The 22,903-nt window shown below is 47.1% G+C and overlaps 1 protein-coding gene across 1 annotated transcript in view; it reads right to left on the bottom strand.

Annotated features, from left to right (window-relative positions):
• LOC138514773 (NXPE family member 1-like) overlaps positions 1-20,440 on the bottom strand; it is a 212,282-nt gene extending 191,842 nt beyond the window's left edge. The window contains exons 1-2 of the mRNA XM_069630150.1: positions 20,006-20,440; positions 10,510-10,591 (exon numbers count right to left, since the gene is read on the bottom strand). Coding sequence (XP_069486251.1) covers positions 10,510-10,591; positions 20,006-20,440 — 517 coding nt within the window. The remainder of the gene's footprint in view (positions 1-10,509; positions 10,592-20,005) is intronic.
• Between the last annotated feature and the right edge of the window lie 2,463 nt (positions 20,441-22,903).

Here is a 22,903-nt window from a genome sequence, read left to right as displayed (position 1 = left end):
ATCTTCAAAGGTGATGTGTAACACACGGTTGGCTCTTTGGGCTGGACCTCTGTGCACTGTATGTCTGACTCGAAGAGTAAGATGTCTTAGGTAAGTGAACGCCGAGCTCTCCATCTGCCTCGGGGCAGGGTGCCGTAACCAGTTTCTTCACTGGATAAGGGTGCAGGCCTCTTGACCTCAGAGGACTGCTGTCCGTCGTTAACTGCACGAACGGTAAGTTCTGGGCACTTCAAATGTCTTAAAAGTCTTTTGTAATGATATCTCTTGTTTTGCAGGGTTCCGGCGATGGCGGATGGCGGGCTGATGAGAGTTGAGGATCGAACCCGCGTGAGGAATAGAAGCGCCTGGAAGCACCTAAGTAAGCGCTTGTAGCCTGCTTCACGATGCGCACTAACTGTCCCTTTTATCTTGCAGGTACAAGTTCGGAGCTTTAGAGAAGCTGAAGGGTGCTGGAATACCCACTGGATTCGGCGTGGGAAGGAGTAATGGCACGTGAGTAATAAAGTTGCCCAATGTCTTTAAACGCACCTTCTTTTGTCTTTCAGATGCGGGATGCAGCGCCGAAGGCCTCCGGAGCGTGCGAAGAGCTGGTAAGCTTTTGTCTTTCAGATGCCGGAATGCAGTGCGAAGACCTCCGGAGCATGCGAAGAGTAGGTAAGCCTTTGTCTTTCAGATGCCGGAATGCAGCGCGAGGCGTTGGTGACAGCCGCTGGACCAGGTAAGAGATGCGCTGCCACTGAAGACCGTAGTGCTAACCTGTTCTTTCTTTGTCTTTACAGGTGCTACTGAAGACTGTCTTTACAGGTGCTGCTGAAGACTGGATTCCAGGATGGTAAGCCTTTGTTCCCTTAGGCCCAGGATCAGAAGCAGAAGACACAATGAGCGTTCTGCTGCAGAGAATGCAGAATAACGCAAAGCAAGATTTATCCATCGGGTGTGGTTTAAATAGTCTCCTGTAGTGCTTAGGTGTCTTCTTCCACAGCCACGCCTAGGTAAGAAAAGAGTTCCTGCTTTCCAGAAGAGTTCCAGTGTTCTGAACCTAGGGAGTGGCTCCTGCCCCACCCAACAGGAAAAGTAGTCCCAAACAGAAGAGGATCAGGGGTTCAACTGGCAGGTAAGTAAGCAGCATGGTCTGCTGCAGGTAAGTCCACCCAAGCATTATGAGCCCGGCGCTTCCAGCGCTGGGACTGGGCATCTTTATTAGCCTGGTGCCACTGGCGCCAGGACTGGGTCCAAAAGGTCCCAATTGGGACTGGCTGGCACTCGGAACCGGGGTTACGGGTCTGCTTCCACGGGAGTCGGGCAAGTCTTGATCTTTTGGAAGCAGAGATCATGACAAGTAGATCCAGGTATCAGGTCTATCTGGCAGTCATAAGACCTATGAGGAGGTAGAGAGTTAGCCTGATCCTTCCGGAAAACATCTTGGAATTCTAGGTATTCGGGAGGTAACTGGGGAGTCTCCGAAGAAATTGCTGCCAGTGCAATACCAGGTGGAGGGTGACAAGTAGAGACACATTCTGGAAACTGAACCGTTCTTGCTCGCCAATCGATCTGAGGATTGTGTTTCTCTAACCAAGGTATTCCTAGAATAATCTGGAACTGAGGGGCCTTGATCACATCGAACACGATCTTCTCATGGTGTCCATCTTGACTTACTAGCGTCACTTCTTGAGTGGTATGCGTTACTGGTCCGGAGGCTATCTCCGTACCATCCACCGTAGTAATGACGTCCTTTACAGCCTTGGGACAAAGAGTTAGATTCATCCTCAAAACCATTTCATGATCCACATAATTGCCGATGGCACCGCTGTCGACGTAAGCTTCAATCGCATGTAATCGATCCGGATGATCAGGACTAATGAGGACCATAGGTATCACGAAATGCGAGGTCACGGAACTGGTTTTAACGCTCGGCAAGAGGACCTCTATTCTTGTCGGGCGAGGTCGTTTCCCTGCTCAGAGTTTGTGACCTTGGTAACTGCAGCTCCTACTGCCTTCTTGGCTGGTTTCACTGGACAGTCTCGAAGAAAGTGCCCTGAGTTTCCGCAATAGAGGCATAATTGCAACTGTTTTCTCCTTTCCCGCTCCTTTTGTGTTAGTGGTCCTTTCAGGCCCCCTATTTGCATGGGTTCCCCGGAGTCTACTCCTTTGGAAGGAGTTGGTGGTTTAGAAAATACTCGAGCATCAAACTTGGAACGATCGGCCTTCCTGTTCTGCAGTCTGTGATCTATTTGAACGACTAAGTCTATATAGTCCGAACAGTCTTGCGGGGGATTCACTACTTGGGCTAACACATCTTTGAGCTCTCCACGTAGACCTCTATAAAACAGCGTAATCCTTTTGTCCTCAGGCCATTGAGTTTCCACTATCAGTCTGTTGAAAGACGCAATATAAGCCAAAAGGTCTTGATTACCCTGTTGCAACGAAAGAAGCTCATTGTCCAAGGCCTGCCCTTGTGAATGTCTTGCGAACAGTTTTTCCATACTGAGCTGAAAAGCTTGAAAATCATGGAGAACCGGATCATCTTGATTAACTAGAGGGATCGACCAGTCTGACGCATTGCCACTAAGGTACGAAAGCACGAAAGCTACTTTAGCTTGATCAGTTGGAAAGGCTGCTGGCCGGCATAAGAAATGCAACCGGCACTGATTAATAAATACTGCAAACCTCTTTGGGTCACCAGAAAATCGTTCGGGCGGAGCCAGAGGTACATTCCCAGGTAGGGTGATCTGCACTGGATTCATAGAGGATGTTGAAGGAAGATTTGCCCCTGATGCGGGTAACGGGGTCTGTCCGGCTTGTGACTGTAGCAATTGTCTAGCGAGATCGTCTGTTCGCTCCTTGGAAATAATCAGTTCCCTTCTTAGAGCATTCGTTTCCTGACGGGCTGCATGCACTTCTGCTCTTAGTTCCCCAAGTAACTGGGCTAGCTGGTCGGTATCCAAGGTTTCCATAGCGCCTGGGCGGGAGTTTTGCGGTAGGCTTTGCGTTCTGTAACGCTCACCTGATTCCCGCAGAGGCGCCGGTCTTGACTGGGCGAGTACCGTATCTTCAAAGGTGATGTGTAACACACGGTTGGCTCTTTGGGCTGGACCTCTGTGCACTGTATGTCTGACTCGAAGAGTAAGATGTCTGCAGATAGAAAATATGGGATTAATGAACTGGGTTATTGGGTGTCTCTCTCTTCTTCCCTTTCTCTTCTCCTGTAGAACCCCAAAGGTTAACGCTCTCACCTTAGGTAAGTGAACGCCGTGCTCTCCATCTGCCTCGGGACAGGGTGCCGTAACCAGTTTCTTCACTGGATAAGGGTGCAGGCCTCTTGACTTCAGAGGACTGCTGTCCGTCGGTTACTGCACGAACGGTAAGTTCCGAGTATTTCAAATGTCTTTAAAAGTCTTTTGTAATGATGTCTCTTGTTTTGCAGGGTTCCGGCGATGGCGGATGACGGGCCGAAGTGAGTTGAGGATGGAACCCGTGTGAGGAATAGAAGCGCCTGGAAGCACGTAAGTAAGCGCTTGTTGCCTGCTTCACGATGCGCACTAACTGTCTTTTATCTTGCAGGTACAAGTTCGGAGCTGCTGAAGGGTGCCGGAATACCCACTGGGTTCGGCGTGGGAAGGAGTAATGGCACGTGAGTATTAAAGTTACCCAATGTCTTTAAACGCACCTTCTTTTGTCTTTCAGATGCGGGATGCAGCGCCAAAGGCCTCCGGAGCGTGCGAAGAGTTGGTAAGCTTTTGTCTTTCAGATGCCGGAATGCAGTGCGAAGACCTCCGGAGCACGCGAAGAGTAGGTAAGCCTTTGTCTTTCAGATGCCGGAATGCAGCGCGAGGCGTTGGTGACAGCCGATGGACCAGGTAAGAGATGCGCTGCCACTGAAGACCGTAGTGCTAACCTGTTCTTTCTTGTCTTTATAGGCGTTGCTGAAGACTGGATTCAGGATGGTAAGCCTTTTTCCCTTAGGTCCAGGATCAGATGCAGAAGACACGATGAGCGTTCTGCTGCAGAGGATGCAGAATAACGCAAAGCAAGATTCATCCATCGGGTGTGGTTTAAATAGCCTCCTGTAGTGCTTAGGTGTCTCCTTCCACAGCCTTGCCTAGATAAGAAAAGAGTTCCTGCTTTCCAGAAGAGTTCCAGTGTTCTGAACCTAGGGAGTGGCTCCTGCCCCACCCAACAGGAAAAGTAGTCCCAAACAGAAGAGGATCAGAGGCTCAACTGGCAGGTAAGTAAGCAGCATGGTCTGCTGCAGGTAAGTCCACCCAAGCATTATGAGCCCGGCGCTTCCAGCGTTGGGACTGGGCATCTTTATGAGCCTGGTGCCACTGGCGCCAGGACAGGGTCCAAAAGGTCCCAATTGGGACTGGCTGGCACTCGGAACCTAGGTTATGGGTCTGCTTCCAAGGGAGTTGGGTAAGTCCTGACCTTTTGGAAGCAGAGATCATGACATTTTCTAACAACCTTTCTATTAGCTCCATTTTCTTTCCTTTAGTCATGAGATTCTTATGCTTACAGAGAAGTCTTAGACAATCAGCAGTTTTTGTAGCAAGGGACTCTTGACTATAACTTTCCATAGTAGACAGGTTAAAAATGACTTTTTCTTTCTTGTGCTTGAGCTTTGTGGTTAGTTGCACTAAGGTATCTCAAAAGTACACTAAAGTGTATACTCAATACAAATCCCACCGCTGTACACCAGTGTTAGGCAGAAACCTGTGCAGTTCCCTCTGGGACCACTGCAAAAGATTTAAGACTACAGGTGTTGGCAGTAAACCCACTTGGTAGCAGTCTGTACCACACAGATTCACTGTGGTAGCTGTGGCTGAGCAGTCAGACTTCCCTCAAGAAGAGTTAGACAGTATACAGAGGATACACAATAGGTACAGAGGCACAGTAGTACAAGCAAACACTGACCAGAGCTAGGTGTAAAAGTATAAACTTATTTATTAAAGGCACACTCATAAATTACACTAGCACAGAAAAAGGTAAGAAAGTCAAAACATAGTTACTATTACTCATATGTACATCCCTAATCATTTGTTGGACAATTCTAAGTTAACACCACTTATTTCCAACCAGAGGTGAGCGCTTAACGTTAGATGGTACTCCAACAAGTTATTAAAAAGGGAGGGAAAAGGCAGAAATAAAGAGAGCAGCAAGGTAAAACACTTTTCACATGAGGTTAGAAAGGCAGTCAATTGTGGAACAAGGAGAATTAGTTCGGGCCCGCTTTAGAGGGAGCCAGGCGAAAATATGCCCAAGATCACACAATGTCACAAGTCTTTGCAGGTGAGTAGAAAAGGTTTTACTACATTTCCGAAAAATTTAGTTAGGGTGTCCCAGGCTTACCCAGGTTCGAGAGCCGAGGGCTAAATCTACCCCGTACAATCGGTGGCAAGGGAAGCCGGGCGGCACACAGTACCTTTAAAAGTGGAAAGGATCCTCCAGCGGTGGTAGTCGTTCCTGGTAGTGGGTGCAAGTCGTGGCGTCGTCCAGAGGAAGAGGTGATCTCGACGTGGAGGAAAGCTGAAGGTCGTTGCACTACCAGGGATGAGGCCAGCCGTGGAGTTTTCCGGACACAAAGGATTTTACCCCTCTTTCGCGGTTGAGGTAAAAAGTGGTATCCCGGTTGCCGGGGTGCTTGGCACAGGCAAGGCGGCCACGAGATGCTTCAGGACGGCGAAAAGAAGGCAGCAACTGGTTGTCCCCACCAGTTAAGGGAAGAAGACTCTCCGGCGGGAGATCTCCTCTGTCGTCGGGAAAAGTGGTGAGACGGTTCCGCAGGGCTCCACCGGTGGTGTCGTCTTGGCAGGTCGGCTCGGCTTCTCCCTCTTTGGCTTCTTAGGTCCTGTGGCGACTTCTGAAAAACCAGTCCCAAAAACCCTGCTTTTATGCAGCAAACCCCCATTCATACAGCCTAGCTGTCACTCAAACATGCTAAGTGGTGAGCGGGGTGGCTCACCACTTGGGCCAATCACACTAGAGTGCGACATGAGTTGGCAAGGCAACTCAGTCCAGGGTGCCTAAACCCTCTCCCACACTCCCTGTGGTACCCAGACAGAATGGCACCACTTTGGAGGGCTTCTGTGCAGAAGCCCGCCAAAAGTGGAACAAAGGCTCGACTCGGGTTCAGGGTTACTGAAGTGAACCTAGACGCAATTTTGGCGGCGAGTTCTGGCAAAAAATCCCAACCGGTGAATTTATATTAAATAAATAAACCGGCGGTATCTTTAACATTGCACCAAAAAGTGGTGCATCAAAACCAATGGGAAATCCCATTGGGAAATATTCCGGTGGAATATTTCCGTGGTATCCACTGCCACCAGCCAGAACTCGGCGAGGGGGGACAGGACAGTACCCCCTCGACAACAGACCCAGGGGCAATCTAATTGCCCCTACCAGTACTTCCACAGTAAGATGGTTTGTACTGGTTAAGTTCCTAAGTTAAGACTAGTAAAGTCAATGGTGACTTTACAGACCCAGGGAGACAGAAGTCAGTCCCAGGGTGTGGAGTCTATGTTCGGGGGTCTCTATGACACCCCTGTGTTACTGCACTGAGGGTGCTGTGTAACACACATTCAACAACCAATGATGGCCTATGGGGAAAAATACCCCATAGCCCATAAGCACATAGCAAGTCACAGAAACACTTTGAAGTCATGTCCAAGAGTGAGGGTAAAAGAGTCTCACTCTTGGCAGGAGAAAAAAAATAAACCCGAAAAATCCAGCAAAGCTGCTGGGGGACTCACTAGGTTAGGAAATTCAGCCTAAACAGAGAATTCTCCCTAACAGCACCTAAACCGTGACTTCCGCAGTCCAAATGTCTGCTCGATCACGAGGCGGGTACGGGTATGGGCACAATTGTATTCTTCTTCATGCCTGTTCTGTGGGTTCCGTACAGGTGTCAGGAGCCACCTCTTCAGGGGATAGCCGGCATCACCTACATGGGGGGAGGAATGGGTTCCTGTTACTTTTTGACACATGTGTGGCCTGTTCATGTCACATACTTTGGCCTATCATTTTGATTCATGTACACATTCAACTGCATCAATTAATATGGTCTGTGTGACTGCTTTGTGCAAAGGTGAGCACAAGCATGCAAGTAGACATGCCCCATTGATGCCTCCAACAGTGACTGCCATGTCCTGGGTGAGGCCAGGTCATTGGTGTCCCTGTGGGCAGGCACATTTGGTACCACACTGGTGGTGTACTGTCCTTCCGACATTGCTGTTGCCATGCTGAGAGGCAACGCTTCAGTGGTGCCATGGGTTTTTGGTGCACTGTCATAGCTAGGGGGTATACCTTTGCATGCATACAAGGGCACAATGCATTGTTGATGTTGTGCTGTAGGAATGCTGTATGACTATGTTGGCGGCATGGATGACATTTGTGTATTTCGTGGCGTGGAGTGTCGTGCAATGTGGATGAGGATTGATGTTTGATGTAACCAGATTTGGGTTGTCAGCTCTGTCGTGTGGCATATACTTGCATGTCCATTCATCCCAAGTATGTTGCTGCCCTCACAGATGCCCATTGTCGTACATCTGTACGTGCATTTGGGCGACGGACTACAGGCTACACCCAGTTGGAGTATCTATCTACCCCCCCAATGCACACCCAGTTGGAGTATCTATCTATCCCCCCCAATGCACACCCAGTTGGAGTATCTATCTACCCCCCCAATGCACACCCAGTTGGAGTATCTATCTACCCCCCCCAATTCAAACCCAGTTGGAGTATCTATCAATCCCCCCCCAATCACACTGCCATGTGCTTATCATGGAACTCACCAAGTAGCCACGAACGTTGTCCCATTTGTCGTTCCATGTAGCGGGGGATAGTTGAGTTCCGCAGGACCATGGAATCATGGGTAGATCCTGGAAATCGGGCACAGCAATGTGTGATTATCTTGTTTGCGTCACATACCATTTGGACATTGATGGAGTGGAATTGCTTCCTGTTTCGGTAGACTACTTCATTGTGATGTGGGACGACCAATTCCACATGTGTACAGTTGATGGCCCCAATGCAACTTGGGATGCCTGCCAGTGAATAGAAGCCAACTTTGGTGTTTGCAATCTCCTGGGCAGTCCGTGGCATGGATATGTGTTCGGGTGCATGCTTCAGGAGGGCATCGAGTACCTGGTTCAGTATGTGTGAGAATACTGGTTGGGAGATGCCATGCATCTGCCCCACTGTATGCTGGTAGGTTCCTGGGGCCAGGAAGTGGAGCACTGTCACCACCTTGAGTAGAGGGGGGATGGCAGTTCGGATATCTATGAGGCTCACAATGTCGTTGTGTATCATGTCCACGATGCTGGTGATGGTGTCCCGGTCCAGACGGTACAGGGTGTGTATCTGCTCAGGTGTTAGGTTAAATGGACTGGCTCTGATCCGGGGAATTGGTGGGTGCCTCTGTGGTATGATTAGGTGGCGTGGTGGTGCTTGCTGTGCCTGTCTGGCCCTCCTCCTCCTCCTGCCTCTCCTCTGTGCAGCCTGTTGTTGTAGCAGCAGCGCTGCAATCAGGTCCTCCAGGCCATGTAATGCTGCCAGTATTGGAACCATCTTGGTGTGGGAAGGGGTGTGGGAAGGGGTGTGGTGTGCTTCTTTTGAGCAGCCACAGTCTCCATTGCCTCCACCTGTGCTGATTTTGGCCACCTGTGGCAGGTGTTGACACTGCTTAGTTCTTTTAACGGGTGGTTCGCGATGGCGGTATTGCTGCCATGCTGGTAAGGGGTTTTGGGGTATTTACCATGGCGCTATTGCCATGTGCACTGGCCTTGTGATGGTGTGCTATTAGCGGCATGTCGCTATTTACGGGTTGGCGGGTCGCGCGCACGTGGACTGACCGCTATTAGTGGCACCGTAATTAGCGGTGATGCTAATGGCGGTGAGCCGGGTCGTAATCCGCATGGGCATTTAACGTTACCTGTATTCCATTACCGGTAACGTTAAATACCTACCGCCATCCGTGTAATGAGGCCCTATGTCTCTAGATTTTATTACGGACCTCCCTTCTTGTCACGGCTATGACACAATCCTGGTAGTCGTGGACCTATTCTCCAAAATGGCTCATTTTTTCCATTTAAGGGTTTGCCCAATGCTTCCGGCCTCGCCCGAATCTTCCTCGAACAGGTAGTACGCCTGCATGGATTCCCTTCGGCCCTAATATCTGACAGCGGAACTCAGTTCATGTCCAACTTCTGGAGAAAATGCTTCTCTCTAGCCCAGATAGAAATCTGACTGTCGACTAGTCACCACCTGCAAATGGACGGTCAAACTGAGAGAACGAATCAGACCCTTGAGCAGTATCTACGCTGCATGCTCCACCAAACCGAAGGGGATTGGAAGGACCTCTTATGGATTGCTGAATATGCTTACAATAACTCCTTGCACAGCAGCACTGGACAAACGCCATTCTTTACGGTTCACCACCCTCTACACGACCATCACACAGGCCTTCAAGAGAGGTCAAGAACATCTACAACAAGCCAAAGAACGCCAGACAAAATACGCAGATCAATATCTCAGCAAGGCTCCGGACTACCAGGTAGGGGATCAGGTGTGGTTAGCCTCAAAACACATACCTATTAAGGGGAAGCAGACCTTTCGCCCACGGTTTCTGGGACCGTCCCCAGTATGATCGGTCATCAACCCAGCTGCTGTAAGACTGTCATTACCTGCCCAAATGAAGATACACCCGGTGTTCCACGTGTCACTTCTAAAACCGGTGAAGTTGGGAACTCGACTTTCTACCCAACCAGGGCCTGTAATCATCCATGGAGAACCGAAGTATGAAGTAAAGGGCATCCTGGACTCTAAGTATGTGAGGACAAAACTCTACTATCTGGTGGATTCGAAAGGCTATGGCCCACAGGACAGACGTGGGAGCCCAGTGAGTACATCCATGCTCCGCGCCTGCTTCAACGTTTCCATCTAGAGCACCCAGATAAGCCAGGCCCGGACAGGAGGACCTCCGTGAGAGGGGCATTGGGGGGGAGTGCTGTCACGACCTTGAACCGAGGCTATGGGTCTTGGGCACCATGGCCCCCACCTCAGTACTGTTCCAAGGTCAAAAAGACCCACACAAGTCTGCTACGGGTGCCTTGGTCGCAATCCTGGCGCCGTTGGCACCAAGCGCACTTGACAAGTATGGTTCCCAATGGACAATGGGTGAACACGGCTGCCCCGCGAGGATTGTCAAGGAACTGCAGCAAGCAGGCTAGCTTCAGGGCGGGGTCCGCCCCTAAGGCACCTGGGATACCTGCCGGGTATTTAAACCACAGTGACCCGGGGCACGCGCTTCACGTTGTTCTGCTTGCAGCGTGACGTTCACCGAGCCCTGCTCTGCATCCTGGCCTGCTCGGGTGAACTACAGAAGAACATCGCTATTCTTACCTGCTCAGCTCCAGCTCTTCCATCCAGAAGAAGCCTTTGTGGACCTTTTCATCGCTCCTCTGTCACTTATTCAGGACTAAAGAGGCAAGTAGTAGAAACTTCTTACCATCTCACCTGGAAGGCCTCCGCCACTCCGTACATCTCTTTTGGCATTCTGTCCTTCACTCCATCGTCGCTTCCAGGAACTCTTCACGACCTTAGAAGAAACAAAGCACAGGTCAGCTAATTTACAAGGATGCTCTCAGCGCCGCAACTAGTGCATCCTTAGCTTCTCGAATTCTTTAGCCGTCCTCGGCTTTCTCCATCAGACTCTGCAAGACAAAAGAAGGTTATTCAAACAATTATCAACATAGACTTAATTCTACAAACACTAAAGACTTACCTGAAAAGGGGGAGTCGCAGCCGGTCTGGACTACAGGTTAACACCAGTGAAGTAACTCGGCGGACCAAGCCAACAACGACGCGCCCCTGCCTAGCTCGGCAGGACGGAGAGTGCGACATTATGAAAACCAAGGTGAGCAAAGTCCCAAGGGGAACCCACGCAAGGGAAGACTGGGAGGTGGGCCCTGGGAGACAAGAAGAGTCTCTAAAACACCCCTCCTATTTCCTAGGACTGATCCCAAGCTGAACAAAGTCTGAGAGAGTTGCTGAGAGCCCAGCGGTGTCCCAGACCAGTCCAGAGGCGTCTCTGTGGATACAAGGTGAGCGTTACAAGATACAAAAAAGACAAAATTACGGTAGGTGCAAAGACTGCACCTCATGTTATGGGGTTACATTCAGGGATGTCATTTAGGGGTCGCCAGTTGCGACCCCTGCGGTCTCCCTTGCTACCCCGAAAACAAAGTATCTTTTTAAAAAAACAAATGTTTATGCAAGCTCCTGGGCTGTGGCCAGCGCAATGTGGCTCTTTGCTTCTGGAGTGGCTGGCTTTATTGCTCAGGCCTCTTAAAAATGTTTACAAAAATGTTTCAAAAAGAACAAGGGTTCCACAACTGTAACACATTCAGCAGTCACCCTAAATAAGAAAGTATAGGAATACCAAAAAATGTGTCTTTCTGGAATTCTATACAATAATTGCTAGACTCATTAAAGGTTTATTTTAGGCACACTTCAGGGGGTGAGTCACTGATTTAGTGATTAAACACCTCAACTCAGCCTTTCATCCTTCTGAGGTCGATAAATGAGTACCAACACAGGTTGGGTAATATTGTATGTATATTTTTCTATATAAAGCCATTTTGCCATGGACTTCTGCTTGCATTCACAGTAATTTGGTAAAATGATCCTATACACATTGTATAACGATACATATGGCGATACATTCTAGTATGAAATGTATATAACATCACATTATAGTGATATCATAACCATATTTTTCATAGTGTACTTAGGAACAGTACTATGTGATGCCACTTCCTGTTTTGTCAAGGCGTGACAGGTCGTGCTCCAACGCTACCCGCAATATCACTTCAGGGTGGGGTCAAGTAACATCACTTGCTGTGATGTCATCAAAGGTCATGGGTTGTGTGATTTCACTTCCGCTACCCCAGGTATTTTTGTGAAATGATGTCCCTGACTACATCAGGTATGCAAATACCTCTTGTTAGGGTCTGTGGCAGGTAAGAAGAAGGACATAGGGCCTCATTACGAGTATGGAGGCAGCCATGCCGCTAAAAGCGGCATGGCTGCCTCCATACCGGGTTCCAGGTCCGGGTCCTGCAAAAGGGGATTCCGACCTTGGAGAGCCCAGTATCCCCATTCCCATTTGAGCCCCATGGGGCTCAATGGGAATGGGGAGGATGCTAACAACGGGTCCGTTAATGATGGGCCCGTTGTTAGCATACTGGACTGCTTACAGGACCCGCTAAGGGCGCCTGGTATGACCAGGCGTTCTTTAGCGTGTCCCGCAGCAGTCCTCGTAATAGGGCGGCCCGGAATGAACGGTGCCGGTCCCGTACCGGCGCCGTTCATTGCGTGACTGCCAGGGTCCTAATGAGGCCCATGGACTCTGACTTTCCATTTTACTGATATAGAATTAACTGAAAAGGGTGCACACTCCTAACTTTCCCTAAACCTTACCTAACAAAACTAACTGAGTTGCTCGTCAGTCATCAGTGAAAGTCCAAAACAAACTGAGTCCTCTGTCCAAAACTAACCTACTCTGACCCTGCCACTTTTTAGAATAACTAAGGAACAGGTGAATGACTCCCTTCCCCTGCTGTGTGGTTCTTCCAGCAGCTTCAATTCAGCAAGATATTTTCCAACAATTCTTGGTTATCATTTTCATCAAACTATACAGTTCTGATATAGGTCGTTTCAAAGTCTCAACTCTCTCTTTTACCTTATTATTCCTTAATTCCTTTTTGTCTTCCTCTTGTTTAACTTTAAAGACATTTATTCATCTTCTTTTAGAGAACAGGTATAGTTCATTCTCTTTTCCCAAACGTATAGTTTCCTCTTTCTTGACTGTCCACTCTTTATCTTGATTAGAACAAAGCTGTGAGTTCCTGTATTTCTTCCTACTATATTCAGGTAGTTCTGATATTTTCTCTGCACTACGAGGAGCAGAAACGGTCCCGTCATTATATCCACTCTCCTCTGGAATCCTTAATATTTCATCATGTCTGGGACCATTATTAGCATTTCAGTAATGGTTCTCACTTCCTTTGAATATTCTTAAGACTTTTTCGTGACCAGGATCAACTATGAGCGTTCCAGTAATTAGTCTAACCATCTTCATGTATTCTCGTGTGATTTGTATTGCGAGGTGCTGGGCGGGATACATTATAGTTCAAAACGAGGGTGGAGACCTTGGAGCCCGATGGTGTGGAGGGGAGTGAGTGAAATGTGTGTGTGAAGGTTAGAGTGCCCCAGAACCTCCTTTGTGTCCATCTTAAGGCTTGCCAAGTACACAGGATGAGTGATAAAATATTCGTATGGTAGGGGTATAATTAAATTGTTTTCTGACCTTCGACGTGAGAAGAAGATGAGCCCCGCAGCACCCAAGTGATGGAATTGGGACAGACTGGGCTGGGACCAATGGACCGCCATCCCTTATGGATAAAGGTGGTACATGTATAGGGTCCACTTAATCAGCCGTGTGGGTTTTTACTGTATGTTGTCGCGTCATCATGACGCTGTGCACCTTTAAACATTTCTGCTTCTAGCTCTCCTTGGCAGAACGGTCTTAGCAGAGTTATTTGCTATTGCTCACATCTGCATGTGAGATTAAAACTTGTTTTCCTTACAACTTGGGCCTTTCTTCCCTAGCGGGTTTTATTCTCTCTAGTGTGAGCGTTCCAGGAAATGTGGTTAAAGATTGCTCCATCATTTGATGGATATGGTGTGTTGCCAGCCTGCTAAAGAAGGAGCTTTGTGATATCCATATGGAGGCAAATGCCATGCTTCCGGCTGTCTCAAGGGACGTAGAGAGAGTGGAGCAAATGCCATGCTCCTGGCTATCCCAAGGGGCCTAGAGAGAGTGAAGCAAATGCCATGCTCCTGGCTATCTCAAGGGGCCTAGAGAGCGTGGAGCAAATGCCATGCTCCTGGCTATCTCAAGGGGCCTAGAGAGAGTGGAGCAAATGCCGTGCTCCTGGCTATCTCAAGGGGCCTAGAGAGAGCGGAGCAAATGCATGCTCCTGGCTATCTCAAGGGGTCTAGAGAGAGTGGAGCCAATGCCATGCTCCTGGCTATCCCAAGGGGCCTAGAGAGAGTGGAGCAAATGCAATACTCCTGGCCATCCCAAGGGGCGTAGAGAGAGTGGAGCAAATGCCATGTGCCTGGCTATCCCAAGAGACCTACAGAGAGTGAAGCAAATGCCATGTCCCTTGCTATCTCAGGGGGCCTAGAGAGATTGGAGCAAATGCCATGTTTCTGGCCATCCCAAGGGGCCTAGAGAGAGTGGAGGAAATGCCATGCTCCTGGCTATCTCAGGGGGCCTAGAGAGAGTGGAGCACATGCTCCTGGCTATCCCAAGGGGCCTAGAGAGAGTGGAGCACATGCTCCTGGCTATCCCAAGGGGCCTAGAGAGAGTGGAGCAAATGCCATGCTCCTGGCCATCCCAAGGGGCCTAGAGAGATTGGAGCAAATGCCATGCTTCTGGCCATCCCAAGGGGCCTAGAGAGATTGGAGCAAATGCCATGCTTCTGGCTATCTCAAGGAGCCTACAGAGAGTGGAGAAAATGCCATGCTCCTGGCTGTCTGAAGGGGCCTAGAGAGAGTGGAGCAAAGACCACGTCCCGGGCTGGCGCCTAGGCCCCGAACGGCCAGGTTCTATAGGTAGGATAACAGGGCGGCCCTGCAGGCACTTGTAACTCGGAGTGTGCTTTGACCCCTGGCTTCTCAGGCAGCAGTGCAACAGGCCAGAGAACCTGAGAGTTCTCAAGGCCTGCTCGGTGCCTTATGGGGAGGGCTAGAGTGGTGTCTGCCCCCCTTGGTCTGCAGCTAGCTTCCTCTTGGAAGTTATCCGCATAATCCCACCTTTCCCAGCCATCTCCACCTGGGCCGCAGTACCTTCTTCCATTACATGAGGGCCTCAGGGTGCTCTCAGCTTTCACATGAGAGCGGAGTCAGGTCACCAGAAGGGAAGAGGGATTTGGGGATGGGGAGGGGGGGTTATGCAGGGGCTTCCCAGCTGTAAATTGATATGTATGCTCATATAGGTACAATTTGAGCCGAAACAAAGAGCTATCAGTGAAATTCTAAAGTGGACTTGCTTTCTTTTGAATCATTCCCCCATTTAAATGTAAATGGCCCCCACAGAGCGGGGCAGTTGGTAGTTCGGGGCACTGGACCTTGAGTGGCACTACCGCATAGCGCCACTGCACTGGGGCACGGTGGGTGTTAAGCCTTTCAAGAATGTGAAGTGCAAATGAGCAGCCTTGCTATGGATGTCTGTTTTGGGGTTTACTCTGGAAGTCCTGATTATTCATGCGTATGAATGAGCTGGGAAATGCACTCGAGACTTTGACTTCACTGGTGACTGAGAGGCTTGGAGACATGGAAGGAGGGCATGATGAAGGTGGAGTAAACATGGCCAACTTTGGCTGAAAGGGTTGGATGGGCTGGGTCTCGCCTTTCTAAATGACCTGGTGGACCTACTACTCGGTCAAAATACTTCCGCCCTCTGGCTTGTGATTAATGAATTAGACTCCTCAGAATTTGACTTCCGCCCTCTGGCATGTGATTAATGAATTAGACTCCTCATAATTTGACTTCCGCCCTCTGGCGTGTGATTAATGAATTAGACTCCTCAGAATTTGACTTCTGTCCTCTGGCGTGTGATTAATGAATTAGACTCCTCAGAATTTGACTTCCGCCCTATGGCGTGTGATTAATGAATTAGACTCCTCAGAATTTGACTTCCACCCTCTAACGTGTGATTAATGAATTAGACGCCTCACAAGTTTACGCTGTGATAGAGGCTGATTGGGTGGCACGTTTTCAAGAGGAGCGGGTCTCTTTCGACCGCAGGCTCTTGAGGATATAAATATCTCAGGCTCAATGGAGTTTGGTTATGAGACATCTCTGGATGTTATTCATGGCCTCTGCTCTTCTCCAGCCCTAGCCCCTAATGGATGTTGGTTATGAGATATCTCTGGATGTTATTCATCGCCTCTGCTCTTCTCCATCCTCAGCCATAATGGGTTCTCAAGCATTTTGTTTAAATCAAATCCTGAAATGTGGGCCACCACCTTGTCCTCTCTGTTTCAGAATATTGTGAAACTTAAAATAAACCCTTAATCTTGGTCCACTGGGTACATTTTCACAATTTACAAAAAGGGTGTGAGATCCCACCCATTAAATTACAGGCCAATAGCATTATTGGATGCGGACAGTAAGGTTTTAGCCCTACCAATTCATTTGTTTCCTTTTAAGCGCTACTGCGCCTGGCGGCTGAATGGACGCCCTGGGAAAATAAGCAAACAATTGCTATCATTGGCTTCAACTCACTGGATTCAAAGTTTGTTTTAAAACTTTGTATTTTGTACATTCATTCCCGTTCTTCTGTAATGAAGAAGAAGATTAGGTCAGGCAGAAAGCCGCTCCTAACGCCTTAATAACTCCTTACCTAATGTCTTCACGACTGCAACTGAACATTCTTTGAAAGTGAATCCTTTCAAAACTAAAATAAAGCAGTGTTCAAGGTCCAGGAAAAAGAGTGACATGGTAACTTGGCGAAAGTTGATAGCCTGATTTATTTGGCTTTCTAACCTCATCCAGGACTAGTTGATGACAGTCTTTAAGGTAAGCCTTCATTTTATTTGTTTATCATGGCTCCTTGTGAAGCCAGTTGTTTACACTTCATTTTTATTTGTTTCGCCATTGGTTCATCGTTGATACTGGAGTTAATCACGACTCCCAGGTATCATGCCTGAGTCACGCACTTTAGAGTTTCTTGTCCGATTTTCCATTGGAATTTTCTTTTTGACTGCCCTTTACTACCTTTAAGATTTTTTAGTTTCAGGATTTCTGTTTTGGCCGTATTTATCTTCAGACCGTTGTTGGTATATACTTTTACAGCGCAGCACGTTTCTGCTGAACCCCCGCTGGTATTAAGTCCAACAGAACAATATCGTCTGCATATAACATCCAATTCAGCTGATTCCCATTGATCTTTGGAGTGAAGGATTGTACCTCGCTCAGGGTTCTTCCAATGTCAGCTATAAACACGTTGAACAAATTAGCACCCAGTGGACAACCCTGCTTCACTCCTTGTGCAGTTCTTAACAGAGATGATAAGCTTCCATTCTTGTCAATCTGAACAAGAGAGTGTACCCTTACTGTTAATATTTAGAGCCACAAGTGTTTTGGATGGACAGGTACTCAAGTTTAGAGCTGTCCACTGTTTTTATGTGGGAAAAGAGATTAGGTTTCCTAATTTAGAAATCCTATGATTAAATCAACCACTATTGGTAATCACCACCCACTGTATCAGTGTAGTACTAGGTGCTCTTAAACATGTATTTTTTTTTTAATTTATCAAAAACAATTTGATTTTAACAAAAACGTAGATGACTCTTCTTCTTATAAAACAAGACTTAGACAATCTGTTTAAAATTCTTTCTTTACACACTGTCATTTGCCGTCAGCTTTTTCATTGTCCTTCTCCTTTCTCTATCAACATGAAGACATGTTGCAAAATTTTTACCTTGGCAATTGACTAGGCAGTTTTTTCCCCACTTATTAGGTGTGGTCACCAGGTCTCTTCCTCACGAAGTGTAGAGGGTTCCAGGAGAGTTGCCAGATAAGATTGTCTAATGCCTTGTAGTACTGGACATGATGCAAGTAGATGTCGGACTGATTCCACAGCTTCTTTGCCTTTGCACAGCCTGCAGATATTTATGCCTCTAATGTGTAAGATCTCATTCGTCAGCAATAGATTTAACCTCGCTTTTATGAAGAGCTATCTCAACGGTCTGCTTGGACATTCTTTGTAAATTGCACCTGGATCGTTGTATTTCTTTTGTAGAGATGGCATATGGGCCAAAAGTTTGTTCTTTGCAGCTTTCTCTTGTGTGATGATCCAATCCAGTTCCTTTAGTTTTCTTTTTACTTTTAGTGGGTTTGACAACAGATCTTCATGCGAACAGGCAATAGATTTGAGTTGCTCTTTTTTCTTATTGCCCATGATGTTAACATTAGGAGCTGCCTGTTTTAATTTTGTTGGCCATCAAGTTGTACAGAATCGATGGCTCTGGAAGAAGGATTTTTCTGTACAGGGACATGCTGTTATTGTCCACCTCTGGTTTTAAGGAGATCAGCCCTAGTTCTTTTCTGATTGCTGATAAAGAGGTTGATTTGGGAACCGAGAGCAGTGATCTCCAGAAGAAACCTTCAATCTTTGGCCAGATTTTGTCTGGTAGCATAGGCATCGCTTCCACACTGTATGTCAAACATGGAATAACTTTTGTTTTGTAAAAGTTTAGTGCTGGTAGGAGCGAGAAGCACCCAAATTTATTGTCTAGCATTCGCGCTTGTGTGGTCATAGTGCGCGCTTTCGACCAGATGAAGCTTTGCATGCTGGTTTCTTGCTTGGTGTTATCAAGCATAACCCCCAAATACTTGAACTTTTGGACTGTTTCAATCAGTGTATTTTCCAAATGCCATGCTTTTTTAGAGACAGAATTGTTCTTTTTGCCCATGATAGTTACTTCGTTTTTCCTATCTTGATCTGGAGCTTGTTTTTGTCGATATACTCCGCTAGATTGGTCAATTGGCGTTTGAGGCCGATTGGAGTCTGGTCCATCACGGTGATGTCATCTGCATAGAGGATTCTTGGCATATGGATTTGTCCAACCTTCGGTGGGAATGCCTTCACGGCTTCCGTTGATTCCTTATAGTCACCAATAAAGGCAATAAATAGGGCCGGGGCCAGGGCATCCCTGCTTTACCCCCCTCTTTATTGGGATGCTTTCAGATAAGGTGCCATTTCCGTTTCGCTTTACCTGCATAGATGTTTTCGATTATAAAGCTTGTATCGGTCCCATGATATTGTTTGGGCAATTTGCCTCTAAAAGTTTATCCCAGAGTAGCTGTCTTTCAACCTTATCGAAAGCCTGGGTGAGGTCTATGAAGGCTACATAGATGTTAGAAGTCCCTTCGAATGACTTGCTCTTCAGAAGGCTGAGGATCAGGATGTTTATTGAAGCCCCTGAATTTTTCTGAAAACCGACCTGAAAAGGGTCATGTAGAGGAGCTGATTTAGCCCATTGATGGAATTCATGGAGCAATAGCATGCCAAAGACTTTCCGTATACAGTCTAAGAGCGCAATTGGGCTATAGTTGGATGGGTCCGCTGTCGCCCGTTTTAAAGATAGGGACCACCACGGATGTTGTCCAAGAACTTGGTACTGTTTTTGCCTTGGTGCAGTTTTCAAACACTTTGCTGATAAATGGTGCCCATTCGCCCGGGAATGTTTTGAGGTCCACGTTTGTCACTCCATCCACCCTGGCGCGCATGAGGCTTTCAGTTTCCGTATATTTGATTTTATGTCCTCTTCATTTGAAAAATTGCACCATGGAGTGTTGGATTCTTGGTCTGCTGATTGTGTCAGCTCTTCTGAGCCCTGAAAGAGTGCTGAGAAGTGCGCTTTCCACGTTTCTTCATGTACGCAATTTGCTTGCGACGGTGTTGGATGCGCCCCTGAAGTTTTAATAAGAGACCAGAATTCTCCCGTGTTTTTGCTCCCCAGTTTGTTTAACATCTCTTCCAAGTCTTTTTGATACACAGACATCCGGTGGTTTCTCAGCTATGCTCTATATGATTTGGCTTCCTTGCTTGCTTCTTCTAAAGCCATTGGGGTGTTGGTTTGTTTTGCTGTTCTTTTTAAACGTGTCACCAAGGCTCTTTTTGCCACTAGGATCTTGTCATATTGATGAATATTAGACTTAGTTCCAGGGAGTTCTTTCCTCGTCTTGTCTCTATACAGGCTCAGCAAAGGCTGGTAATCTGGAATTTCTGCTGATTTAGATCCATTTCTCTGCATTTTTTTTAATAGTTGGCATTTAAGGTTTTTATTCTTTCTGCTGTCAATTTGAGTCAGTTACCTTGAGCGTTGGATTCAATTTGCGATTCACAATAGAGGGGCGCGCGTTTTTGAATTACCCATGTTGCTTTCAGGAGATTGTGATCGCTGGCTTCTGTCTTAATGATTTCGAAGGATGTTGCCAGTTTTAGCAGGTTCTCTGATGCAAAGATGTAGTCAATAGTGGCGCTACAAGTATCGCTTTCCCAGGTTGGTATTCGGTTGGAATTAGGGAACGTCTTGTCCAAGTTGTGGCAACGGCGCAACGCCATTAGCTCTAACCATCTCTCCCCTCTTTTTTCAGCTGGGACCTTGGGTTGGTGTTTTGTGTCCACGGTGGAAGGACATCTAGCATTTAGGTCACCACATATTATCATGTGGTCCACTTTTAGCTCGGTGAGAATGTGATACAATGATTTTTCGATAATCTTCAGAAAATCTTTGTCTTGGATGTTAAGGGGGTTCCAGTACACAGAGATTATTGCCACTGTAGCCTTAGTGTTCTGGTGCAACATAGTCCAGCTAGTCAGTACTGTCAGATGGTTTAAAGATGCCGACACCATTTTCTGAATGCAGACCCCGCTTCCTGATCGAACGCCAGCAGGATCCCAGCCGATGGACGGCCCAATGCACCCTTTTTAGCAGCCATCATGGTGTGGTTTTTCCAATAACTACGTTTCCTGGAGCGCCAAAATGTCAAAATTGCCCAGATTTACGTCGCCCGTGATTCAGCAGATGTTGATAACCCCAAGTGTTCCATGAACCCATCTGCAAAGAGGTGAGAGGCTGTGTGTATTCCTTCGATCTCCCCTTTACTTGTACCTCCTTGCGGGTTGCTATTTCTTAGCGTATGCGGATAGTGTTTTGGGTAACCATGCCCATAGTTGTTTCACGGGAGAGAGGGCTGTTTCTGTTTTGGCCGACTGTTGTGTGTTTGTAACTGGTACCGGTGAGTTGGCTCGTGGTTTAAGAGATCTTGACACAGATGTCACCCTTTTCTCCCTTCTTTTCCAGGCTCTTGTCCGTGGTCTTCAAGGTGGTTATAGATCCCTTTAATGGGTCATTTCTGTCTCTTGTCACTTTGTTCCTTTGTTCACATGGCTCTGATGGAATTCTAGTTTCTTTAGTTCTTCTTTCAGAGGCCTTTGTCATGTATCGGGGTAGTCTTTGTGAGCTATATAGATCTTCAGTTTTGGACGCAAAGCGCGTTGATTTACTACTAGGGGTCTTCACCGATCCCTCATCTCTTCTGTCTTGTTTGGAGTTGGTGTCGGCTACAACGGATAGGTGAAAATCTTGTTGTAGAAGCTCTTCTAAGGCCTTATTGATTGAAGAGGGCATGGCTGCCACCTTTATGTGGATATAAGCCTTTGCCACTGATCCTCTATGGTACGGTTCTACCTTCGTGTAGTCATCCGCTCTCAAGCGTTTCAGTGTGGTGATGGTACTGAATATGTTTCTTATCGTCCTCCTGTTAAGCACCATCTTCTTGCGGTTTTTGTGCGACTGTTCTAGTTTCAGGGTTAAGATTTTCTGAACTAGCTCCTTCTTGCCCGGTTTATGTATACTTTCTTTATCCTTCGATGAAGATCTCCCGTTTCTACGTTTGTTCTCAATCAAATCGGTCTCTCTTTGCTGTTTACTTCGTGCATGTTCATAGTATGCCGATGAACCTGGCGTTTTGCCTTTTTTCAGATCAAGCTCTTTATTCTATTCATTTGGATTCTGTGTTCCCCTATTCTTTGGGGTTAACAGTGAGTTTGCCTGATTAAGGTGCTTTCTTTTTGCTGATTGACTGCTCTGGTGGTCTGATCGCTTGCTGCATTTTGTTGCTTTATCACTTTGAAGGTCTTCGGATTCATCTTGCGACTCGCTATGCGAATACTGGGAATAATTCATGGTGGAATGATCCGCTAAAAAGTCATTGGTTGTTCTTGCAGAGTTTATCACAAGTTTTCTCTGCTTTTTCTCCGCAATTGTTTCCTCAGTGTCATTTCTAGTTTGGAATATCTCTTTCTTTTTTTCCTTTTCTTTTTCTGTTTCCTTTGATGAATTTGTATTGCTTTCTGGTGTTGAGCACAAAGACTGCTCTGCCTTCTTGTATAGTTTTAATAAGACTTCCTTATTTGTCATTTTTGGCTTACCTATTTCTCTGTTCCCTTTTCTGGAGAACTTTCAATGTTTTCTTTTGTTGAGTTCTTTTGAGTGGTGGTTGCTTCCCTTTGGCTCTTGACCTGTGTAGTGCACTTCTTCGGAGAACTTGCCTTGAAGAAAAAGACCTCAGGTAAGTTAAGCTTCACACCTTTGTTGTTTTGGAGGGAGTTAAATATGCTGTAGTTGCTTCTGTTCAGGTCTTTGCAAGGGCCTGGTTTGCCTTGAAGTTTCTCCGTTTGCGTGGATTGCGAGATCTGCACCACCTTTCTTGGTGACTCGTTGTTTACATTGTGTGGTAATTTTGGTTGAGGTCACTGGTTCACTTCTCGTAGTTTGTGTTGAGTTTTCCTCTGCAGTTTCACCAGCTTTTTTTTTTTTTTGATCAATAGCTGTTATATACCCTTCTAGGTATATAAGCTTAGTGTGCATGTATATAAGCTTAGTGTGCATCATAGCCATCATTGTCACCTGATCTTTTAGACTTTCGTTTATGGTCTCGTAGAGTTTGCAGAAGGGTTTCAGTGCTATGGTAATCGAGACATTATTGTAGTCATATTAGGTTTGTTTATCAGTGTTTCCTTAGCCATTGGTGCCCATTGGTCTCCATAGCTCTGACGCCTTTGGGATGGAATTGTTGAGAAGTCGTGGGAGTTTGTCCTCGTAGGCGAATGATGTTTAGAGTGGTTTATCCCACTATTGCGTGGTTGCAGTCCAATATCTTCTAGAGTTCTTTCCCTCCTTTGTCTCTGTGGAGTCGCAGGTTCTCTTTGCTTATGCATTTCTTCCACAGGTTGTGGATGTTCGTTACTGCTCGGTGCTACTCC

This window comes from Ambystoma mexicanum, chromosome 12 (assembly GCF_040938575.1).
Source record: "Ambystoma mexicanum isolate Mex_15411 chromosome 12, UKY_AmexF1_1, whole genome shotgun sequence".
In the NCBI taxonomy this organism is placed as follows: Eukaryota; Metazoa; Chordata; class Amphibia; order Caudata; family Ambystomatidae; genus Ambystoma; species Ambystoma mexicanum.
This window is presented reverse-complemented; position numbering and strand designations above follow the sequence as displayed.